Consider the following 9,826-nt stretch of genomic DNA (forward strand, 5'->3'; position numbering starts at 1 on the left):
ACGGACACGGGGCACCGCAGGATCCCTGCACCTGGGTCCCAGCTGCCCACACCTCACCAGGGACCCAAAGACTCTCCCTGGCCCAGCCCCTGCTCCTGCAGTCCCTGGGCTGGGGTGGAGCATGGTCCTCGTGGGGTGGGAGGCAAGGGGTGCAAGGTGGGGTGTCCCACAGCCCCTCACCTCACACAGCCCTTCCCACACAGCTCAGCAGCCCCTGGGCCCCAGCCAGGCTCATCTTCCCAGCTCCTGCTGCAGCCTCTCTCCTGCCCAGCTGCACCCCAGCAGCCGTGGGCTTGGAGCTGCCTGCACCCCTGGACGCAGAGCCCACACAGGCTCAGTGGCGTGGCCGTGGGGCAGTGGGACAGTGGCGTGGCCGTGGGGCAGTGGCGTGGCCATGCTGCAGAGCTGCACAGGATGGCACAGACACCAGGATCCTCACTAAAGCCACCCCGCAGAGCTGCTCCCCTGTTCCTCACTGTGGGACCTGCTGGCTGCACCTCAGCAGGGGCAGGGCTGGGAGTGCCCCTCAGGCTGGCACGGCACACGCAGGGCCAGCGCTGCCCGGGGCCAGCAGCACCATGCCCGCTGCCAGCCCAGCCCCAGCCCGGCCATGTCCCAGGGCTGAGGCAGCAGAGGGACTCTCCACCTGGGCCGTCCCCCGCCCCACTGACCCCGGCTCCCACCTGCTGAGGGTCCCGTCCCCGTGCCCAGGGCAGCTCCGTCCCTGCGGGGCGCAGGGTGCCCCTCGAGGGACGGTCCCTCCAGCTGTCCCAGCCTGCAGCCCCTGCCCGGAGCAGCGCAGGCAGAGGGTCCCGTGCCAGTGCCCCTGAGCAGGCCCAGCAGGAGAGCTCGCACGCAGCTGTCAGACAGAGGGGCCGGGGGCTGGCGTCAGCAGAGCCCCCAGAGCCACTTAGCACCAGGCTCCTAACAGCCGGGGGCTCACAGCCCCGGGCTGCCCCGGCTGCGGGCCCTGGCGCTTCCTACCCGGCGTGTCACGGCCCCACAGCGCGGCCCCAGCACGCCCTGGAAACGGGGCAGGATTTTATTTACAGCGCAGAGCACAGCAGCCCGACCTCCCCAGCCAAGCCCCCGAGTTCCCAGTGCCCATCATGCAGGGTCAGCCCCTCGCTGGCAGTGCGGGGGCATGGAGTGAGTGGTCGGCCATGGCCGCAGGTCCGGGCCTGAGGGAGTCGGGAGAGGCCGAGGGCCCGTCCTGGTGGCCAGGGAAGTGCAGGCTCCTGTTATCTGCTCTTGATCTCGTTCTCAAACCAGTCCAGCACCGTGGCCTGGTTCTCCTTCACCCAGATGATGTTAGCGCGGGTCCGCTCCAGCGCCTGCTCCAGCGCCCGTGTCCCCGACCCAAACCCGATGTCCTGGTTGTCCTTCTTGAACTGCTCCAGCTGCCAGGCAGAGATGGGGCTGGAGCAGGCAGGGCACGGGCCCGGCAACCCCTGGCACATCCCAGCAGCTCCCAGCACCGCTGGACCTCCCCAGGAACACCCCTATGAGCACTCCAGCACCACCCCAGCATCTCCCAGCTGCTCCCTGGCCAGACACCAACAGCCCCCAGGAGCACCCCAATAGCCTCTGTGAGCCCCTAGCACCACTCCAGCAGCCCCCAACACCACCCAACATCATCCTGACAGCCCCAATAGCACCCTGAGAGCCACCAGCACCATCTCAGCAACTTCCAGGAGCACCCCAACAGCCTCCTGAAGACCATGCAGCACCCTAACAGCCTCCAAGAGCACTCTGACAGCCCTTGGGCATCCCTGCCACCACCCCAGCAGCCCGTGACAAGGACAGGAGCCCTTGGACCCCTGGGCACACAAGGGGCAGGAAATCCCCTCACAAGGGCTGCTGGCAAAGGGCAGCTCTGCCAAGGCTGGGGTCCCTGGCCTCACCTGTTGCAGCTCAAACTCTGAGGAGAAGCGCTGGGTCACCGATAAAATCAGCCGGGAGAAGGAGAAGGAGCCGCCCCCATACCTGGGAGAGCAGAAGTGTGCTGAGCCAGGGGGAGGGACAGGGGAAGGGACAGTGCCACCCTCAAGGGGCGCAGGCAGACAGGGTGCCCCCAGCCCCCACGGCGCTCACTGGGTGAAGAGCATCCTCCAGTTGCCACGGATGAAGTCCCAGGCCAGGGACTGCCCCACAACGTTGCTGGCAATGCTGTTGATCGTAGAGGTGGCATCCTGCTTCCGGATCTTTGTGGGGTCGAGCGTGTACTGCAGGTACCTGGAGGGGCACGATGAGGTGGTGAGGGGCTGGCAGGGGCAGTGGACATGATGAGGGTGATGGGCTGGTGGGGACACACCACTGTGCCCTGTGAGAGATGGTCCGAAGTTCCCTGCTCCTGCCTCACGACCATCGCAAGGACCCTGCAGACCCTGACAGGGCTCTGGCCTGGCCGAGGTTGATATGGACACCTGCCAAGTGTCTGTTTGCAGGTGTGCTCACTGTGCTTCTACAGAACGCTGCATTCCAACAGGGTGTGACTAGCACAGGGCGTGGCTTGTCCTGCTAGCCAGCAGCTGATTCACAGACCACGGGGCTCCTCACAATGGCCCATCAATCTTGCCCACCTGTCCAGATGCCACTCCCTTTGGTTAAAGACTATATAAACTGTAACCTTTCGGGAAGACTTTGGTTAACCCCCACGGACAACGACGAATCCATGTGGCTGGACCATTGAGGACCTTATCTCGACAGTGGTAGCTACAATTCCCCTTCCCCTCTTCTCTCTCTATTCTTTATTTCCCTCTCCTGTCCCCTCGCATTTGCCGTTGGTACCACAATAAAGGTGCATTTGTTGTGATTAAACTGACGGTCCCCTGCCGTTTGCCTGTTTGCACTTTTGGGACCGGCTAAGGAACCATCACCACACCCCGCACGAGCGACCGAGACAACCCCACACGCACCGGTTGAGGATCCAGGGGTGGGGGCTGCAGGAGAGGGCTGTGCGGAGCTTGTCAGCCTCAGACACCACGTGGGCCTCCTTGAACTTCTCCCAGAGGAAGTCCCAGGCATCCTCCCCGCCTGTGGCCACCATGCTGCAGTAGATGGCTGAGCGCAGGTTCGGGGGGACCCTGTTGGGGTAGGAGCCGTCAGTGGCAGGAGCCCCTCGCTGCGCCCATCCTGACCACACACACGGCGCCGGGGCTTCCGAGGACTCACGGGTTGGTGGAGCCATTCCTCCACTGTTGCAAGTAGTTGGCGGCCAAATTCTGGCAATCAGTGACACCGTAGGAGCAGGCGGTGCTGATGGCATTGACCTCGTTGTACCTGGGGGAGAGGGGCTGTGAGGGCTGGGGTCCGGCACAGGGCACTCACTGCCCAGTGCCGGCTGGAGGCAGGGCTGTGCCCACTGCCCAGCGCAGCCACAGAGACCCCCGGGATGCAGCCCAGCCCCAGGGCCACGGTACTCACTGGGCCATCAGGCCGCTGGGGATATCCCTCCAGTTATTGGTGATGTTCTTGTAGTAGTTGAAGAGTGGGGTCACCTGCTTGTGCATGTATTTCTGGGGGCAAGAGGGAGTCAGTGCCAGTGTCACTGGCAGCAGCCCCCACACCACCATGGGGGCAATCCTGGCCCGACGGCCAGCACGGCGAGGTGGCTCCACTCACCGACATGGCCCCGAAGACCTCGCTGCGGTCAAACATCTGCTGGAAGTACTGGAGGCTGTTGAGCGCTGCCTGCCAGGGCATGTATTCCGTCTCCTGGCTCAGGAACCGTGTCGTGTTCAGAGCCAAGGTCACGTTGACGTACTTGGCCCTGCCAGGGATGAGGGTAGCGTCACCTCCTCAGCCCCACTGGGCACCCACCCCATCCAGCCCCTCACCCCGGTGGCATCCAGACCACCAGGCAGGGCTCACCTGGCCAGGTTAAAGGCGTCGTCAATGATCTGGGCACGGTTGATCACAGGGAAGACCTGAGAGAGCAAAGTCAGAGTCTCAGGGCAGGCTGAGCTGGGTGGTGTGAATGGGGTCCCACACCGCAGCCCTGGGTGCCCCGGGTACCATGTGGTTAGCATCAAGCTGCTTGAGGAGCTGGTCCCAGTTCTCCTGGTTGTAATTGACACGGAAGTACCCGGTGACATTGAGGTTCAGCAGGAGCCAGTTGGGGCTGTTGACCATGAAGCTGGTGGCGGTGTCTGGGAAGGGGACAGGAGGCTCTGCCAGAGCTGCACCCCCACCCACCAGGGAGGGCCAGGCTCAGCCCCCACAACCTCTGCCTCCCTGGGAACCCCGACCAGTGCCACGGCAGTGGAGATAGCAGCAAGACCCCCACTCACGGCCAGGACACACCATACCTGTGACTTTGGTCAGCCAGTAGATGTCGTTCCCGGAGCCAGTGCCTGTCATCCAGGTGATGGGGATGATCCAGGTGTAGCTGCGCCGTGGACAGACAGGTGGTGGGACTGGCCCTCATCCCCTGACCCCTCAGTTCCCAGCCAGCCCCGCCACACTCACTTGAAGACAGAGGGTCTGTCCACAGAAGATGTGGGATCCAGCAGAAAATGGGTCTGGCTGACGGTGCCGCTGCGGGTGTCAACAGTGACCACAGGGAAGCCCATCTGCAGCGTCCAGCGGTCCATGATGTTGCTGATAGTGTCAGGCAGTTGGACGTTGTTGTTCTTCACCGCCTGCGGGATGGCAGCGCCACTGGTCACCAGGGCCAGGGGCACGGCCAGCGTGGGGCTCGGCCAGTGCTGCAACCCTCCCCGGCACGTGGGACCCTGTCCCACCAGGCAGCCCCCCAGAGCCCGGGCCGGGGATGCTGCAGGAGCACCAGCCCGCTCCTACCTCTTGCAGATGGACCCAGAGGTCAGTGTAGATGGTGTTGCTGTAGGAGAAGGTGTGGAGGTAGGACTGTGGGAGAGCATCAGGAGAGATGGGTGAGCAAGGACAAGTCTGGGGTGTGGGACCCCCCTAGAGCAGCCAGGAAGGCCTCCACCATGGGATCCCACCCCGCACTGGGCTCGCCGCCCCCCAGTACCAGCAGCACCTCACCTGCAGCCCCTTCTTGAAGACCTCCTCGCTAAGGAAGCTTGAGAGCATGCGCAGCACCGATGCTCCCTGCAGGGACAGCAGGTGAGAGAAGCCAGGGACGGCCCAGAGTCCATCCCCACCCCAGGGACCCCCGTGCACACCTTGCTGTAGGAGATGCTGTCGAAGACTTCGCTGATCTGGGCCGGGGTGTTGATCTCCTCCTCGCGGAAGGAGAGCGGGTGGGAGCTGGCCAGGGCGTCCGTTGCCATCACGGCATGCAGCTCGTTCAGCACCATCAGGTCTTTCTGCAGAGGGGGCACCGGCACCCGCCTCAGCGCCGCGCGTAGCGCCTGGCACCGGGGCAGCCCCGGGGTGCCTGCCGCCCCACCTGCCCCCGCGCCCATCGTCCCGGGCACTCACAATGTTCCAGGAGGGCTCAGCAGAGTTGGCACCCAGGTACTCCACGTACGAGGCGAAGCCCTCGTTCAGCCACAGGTCGTTCCACCACCGCAGCGTCACTAAATTCCCAAACCACTGCAGAGGGCACAGCACTCCCTCAGCCGCCAGCCATCAGCCAGGGGAGCGGGCGGGGGCGCAGCAGGTACCTGGTGTGCCAGCTCGTGGGCGATGACGGTCACCACCCGCTCCTTGTTGCCAATGGAGGAGTACACAGCATCGAAGAGCAGCGAGTTCTCCCGGTAGGTCACCAGCCCCCAGTTCTCCATCGCGCCCGCATTGAAATCGGGGAGGCCGACCTGGTCTGGGGGCGGAGGGGTCCTGTCAGTGCCCCGCTGGCAGCACGCTGGACCATCTTCCCCCCTGCGGTGGGTACCTCAGCCCAGTGCCCCAGGTGCCCCACAGCACCCACCAGACTTGGGGAGCGGGTAGGACGTGTTGTAATGATCCTCAAAGAAGTTGAGGATGGGACCAGTGACATTGAGTGCGTAGTCGCCCTGGCCCTCGCTGATGGCTTTGGGGCGGCCCCAAATGCGGATCTGGAGAGGAGGATGCAGGACTCATCAGTGGCCCAGGCTCAGCCACCCAGGTGGGCAGGGGGTGCACCCCACCTCATCCTACCAGTGTGTTGTTTGATATTCTCTCCACGTGGCTGAACCGGCTGACAATGAAGGCCAGCAGGTACGTGGACATCCGGGGAGTGGTGTCAAACTCAGTGACGTTCCAGGTCACTCCATCAATCACCTGCTCCCTGGTGTCTGTGGAGATCAGAGAATCACCCCACAGCTCTGCCAGGTCCCCAGCCCCCCAGCGGGGCTCCCCTGCCCCACTCACTTTTGGCAGGCATGTTGGAAATGGCCTCATAGCCAGACGGGTAGATCAGCGTCACTGTGAAGTTGGCTTTCATGGCCGGCTCGTCGAAGCAGGGGAAAGCTTTGCGTGCGTCAGCCGCCTGCATCTGCGTGGTGGCCACCACCTGCCTGTGAGCCAGCCCCATCAGTCCTGGGGGTCCCTGTGGAGGCCGCACCCCCCAGTGCCCTTTCTCCCACCCCCACCAGGGCAGCATGAGGATGCAAGGGCGGCACAGAGGCTCCACACACCCATCCCACAGTCCTGGTGGGAGAGGAGCCCCAAAGCCAGCTCATGCCCTCCACTGCCCCGTGCCAGCCCCGTGCCCCCATTCCCCTTCCCAGCACCACACTGGGCCAGCGCTGTGGCTTCCACCCCACCCCTGCCCTCCACCTACTTGCTGCCTGACTCGTCCGTGTACTCGCTGCGGTAGAAGCCAGCCAGGTCATCGGCCAGCTCCCCGGTGAAGCTGCTGGACAGCCGGTACCGCTGGCCCTGCTGCAGAGGAGCGCCCAGCTGCACCACCAGGTACTCGGTGGGAGTCTCCAGCCAGGTGCGGGAGATGGCAGGGGCATTGCCACCACCCTCTGCCTGCAAGGTGGCATGGAAGGAGCCCTGCATGGTGTAGTTCAGCTTCTTGCTGTGGATGAGGATGAGGTCGGTGGCCTTCTCACACATGAAGACCACACTGCTGTTGCCCTTGAAGATGTACATGTTGTTGGCATCTGGCTTCAGGAAGGGCTGCAGGGATACCTCGTAGAACTCCGGCTTCAGCGTGGCTGGCAACCTCCACTGGTTCCAGGGATTGTTGGGTGCAGGGGTGGTGGTGCTGGTGCCCGGGCTGGCCGTGGTGTTGGTGCCCGGGCTGGCCGTGGTGCTGGTGCCCAGGCTGGCCGTGGTGCCAGTGCCCGGGCTGGCCGTGGTGCTGGTGCCCAGGCTGGCCGTGGTGCCAGTGCCCGGGCTGGCCGTGGTGCTGGTGCCCACATCTGATACCCCCTTGTTCTTTTCCTGGGCGTACACCACCGAGAGTGCAATGATGGTGGCCACAGCCCCCAGGCCCAGCACAATGGCCACGATGCCCACGGTCTTGCTGATGAAGAAGCCGCCTGCCATGGCGGGCAGCAGGAGCGGCACTGGCGGGGACGGCGCTGGTGCAAGCACGGCTTTTAGCCTCTCGCTCCCACGAGGTTTATTAGTCCAAGTTAATGGGTGAAGGATTAAATGGCCATGGGGTTCAGGGCGGCGACAGACCCTGGGATGAGCTTTCCTCCCGCCCGCCTCCCAGCCTGGCAGGAGCACCAAGGCCCGGCGCCGCTGCTGCAGGGGCAGAGCTGGCGGTGCGGGGTGGCACCATCGGGGAGCGTGCACGGGCTGCGGGCCTGGACCCCGGCGTCCTTCCCAGCGCTGGCCTGGCCCTGCAGGAGGGACAGAGCAGGTGGTCGCAGCCAGCAGCCACATCCACGCCGTGCTGCGGGGCCTGGCATGTGTCCCCAGCAGCCGAGCCCAGATGCAGACTCAGCGTCACCCCATCCACCCTCGAGTGACAGTGTCTGAGCCACTCTCAGAGGGTCCGGGCTGTCCCTGCGTGCGGGGGGCACAGCCCACAGGCTGCCCCACCCAGGCAAAGCGGAGCAGCATAGTGCAGCACAGGGGTCTAGGAACGGCACGGGAATGTGGGGGAGGACACTTGGGAGGAGCTCCCTCTGCTCACAGCCCTCTCAAAGTCCAGGGTCACAATTCTGGAGGCAGTGGGGTCAAACTCCGTCCTTGTGAGCCCAGCCCCAGTGGGCATAGGTGAGGTCCCCACCCAGGGTGGGGTGGGGGTGGGTAACACATCCTGTCACACACTGGGAAGAAATAGGAAGTCCCGTTCTCAGGATCTAATCGATCTCTCCATTGGGAGATATGGGAAGGTGCTGCCAGAAGCCACAGCTGGGGCAAAGGGCAAACCAGGATGAGTGAGTGGTGTCCTCAGGGAGCCCTTGCCCTGTCCCAGGCAGCACCCAGATGCACCTGCACAAATCCCTCTGGATGCTGCTGGTGTCCCTGGCACTCCCTGTCAGGCACAGCAATGCTCCAGGCCCAGAGGTCACTGCTGGCTCTCTCAGAACCATCCCCACGCTGGCCCTGGCCAAAGGCTTTGGGGACAGTCCCCCACGGGACCAAGGCCACGGGTGACTGGGAAGGTGCCCGGCACTCTGCACACCCCCTGTCCCGTGCCAGTGGGCCTGCTGGCCCTCCCCATAGCCCCGGGGGCACAGCACGCAGGGGGGGCTGGATGGAGGGGCTGGATGGAGGGGCTGGATGGGGTTAACGGGGAGCAGCAGACACAGCACCCAGCCTGCAGGACTGTCCCACCCCACACGACCCCTCCCTGGAGCCGGCCAGCAGCACACACATCTCCCACAGGGTTTGGTGTCGTCCCCGTGGGCACGGGGGCCCTTGGGGCTCTGGCCTCACGCACCCCACAGCCTGACACCCCCCAGCGCCCTCCACGCCGTCATGAACCCCCACAGACCCCCCAAACCCCGCACTGCATACGGGCCCCATAGCCCCCATGTATGTGAGCCGCACGGCTCGCCGCACACCCCGCAGCCCCCGCAGCCCCTTCCCCGCTCGGTCCAGCCCAAGGCTGGCCCTGCTTGGGCCGTGCAGCGCCCGCGGCAGCCGAGCTCCCCCTCACCTTCCTGCGCTCCGCGGGGCCAGCGGGGTCCGCCCGCGCTGCTGCCCCTTCCTGCGCCCCGCGGGCGGCCCTGCCCGGCTCCGGCCCGGCTGCTGCCCGGCTGCTGCCCGGCTCCGGCCCGGCTGCTGCCCGGCTCCTTCCCGTGCCCCTGCCCGGCTCCTTCCCGTGCCCCTGCCCGGCTCCTGCCCGGCTCCGGCCCGGCTCCGGCCCGGCTCCGGCCCGGCTGCTGCCCGGCTGCTGCCCGGCTCCTGCCCGGCTCCGGCCCGGCTCCGGCCCGGCTCCGGCCCGGCTCCGGCCCGGCTGCTGCCCGGCTCCTTCCCGTGCCCCTGCCCGGCTCCTGGCGGCCCTGCCCGGCTCCGGCCCGGCTCCTTCCCGGCTCCGGCCCGGCTGCTGCCCGGCTCCTGGCGGCCCTGCCCGGCTCCGGCCCGGCTGCTGCCCGGCTCCTGGCGGCCCTGCCCGGCTCCGGCCCGGCTGCTGCCCGGCTCCGGCCCGGCTGCTGCCCGGCTCCTTCCCGTGCCCCTGCCCGGCTCCTGCCCGGCTCCTGCCCGGCTGCTGCCCGGCTCCGGCCCGGCTCCGGCCCGGCTCCTGCCCGGCTCCTTCCCGTGCCCCTGCCCGGCTGCTGCCCGGCTGCTGCCCGGCTCCTGCCCGGCTCCGGCCCGGCTCCTGCCCGGCTCCTTCCCGTGCCCCTGCCCGGCTGCTGCCCGGCTCCTTCCCGTGCCCCTGCCCGGCTGCTGCCCGGCTCCTGCCTGGCTCCGGCCCGGCTGCTGCCCGGCTCCTGCCCGGCAGAGGGGCTCCCGGCAGAGGGAATCCCGGCAGGGGGGATCCTGGCAGAGGGGATCCCGGCAGAGG

General features: G+C 66.3%; 1 protein-coding gene across 1 annotated transcript; it reads right to left on the reverse strand.

Moving 5' to 3' along the window:
• Nucleotides 1-1,012: 1,012 nt before the first annotated feature.
• Nucleotides 1,013-7,587, reverse strand: ANPEP (alanyl aminopeptidase, membrane). Its single transcript, XM_021541779.2, has 20 exons — nucleotides 6,692-7,587; nucleotides 6,280-6,425; nucleotides 6,067-6,203; nucleotides 5,858-5,984; nucleotides 5,595-5,749; nucleotides 5,410-5,523; nucleotides 5,151-5,294; nucleotides 5,011-5,076; nucleotides 4,804-4,869; nucleotides 4,471-4,643; nucleotides 4,311-4,390; nucleotides 4,018-4,151; nucleotides 3,874-3,929; nucleotides 3,625-3,772; nucleotides 3,427-3,518; nucleotides 3,175-3,282; nucleotides 2,919-3,086; nucleotides 2,095-2,235; nucleotides 1,905-1,986; nucleotides 1,013-1,400 (listed from the first exon to the last, which is right to left on the reverse strand). Exons 1-20 carry the CDS (start codon nucleotides 7,405-7,407, stop codon nucleotides 1,242-1,244), a joined length of 3,012 nt encoding a protein of 1,003 aa, XP_021397454.2. The 5' UTR covers nucleotides 7,408-7,587; the 3' UTR covers nucleotides 1,013-1,241.
• Nucleotides 7,588-9,826: the final 2,239 nt, after the last annotated feature.

Source organism: Lonchura striata, chromosome 11, assembly GCF_046129695.1.
Source record: "Lonchura striata isolate bLonStr1 chromosome 11, bLonStr1.mat, whole genome shotgun sequence".
NCBI lineage: Eukaryota > Metazoa > Chordata > Aves > Passeriformes > Estrildidae > Lonchura > Lonchura striata.

What these genes read in the sequence shown, in the direction of transcription:
- ANPEP (XM_021541779.2), bottom strand. Translation starts at nt 7,407, where the DNA reads ATGGCAGGCGGCTTCTTCATCAGCAAGACCGTGGGCATCGTGGCCATT. An exon ending in AGCTTGATGCTAACCACATG is followed by an intron (nt 3,930 to 4,017) that starts GTACCCGGGGCA and finishes TTGCTCTCTCAG; the next exon opens with GTCTTCCCTGTGATCAACCG. An exon ending in AGGAATGGCTCCACCAACCC is followed by an intron (nt 3,087 to 3,174) that starts GTGAGTCCTCGG and finishes CTACCCCAACAG; the next exon opens with GGTCCCCCCGAACCTGCGCT.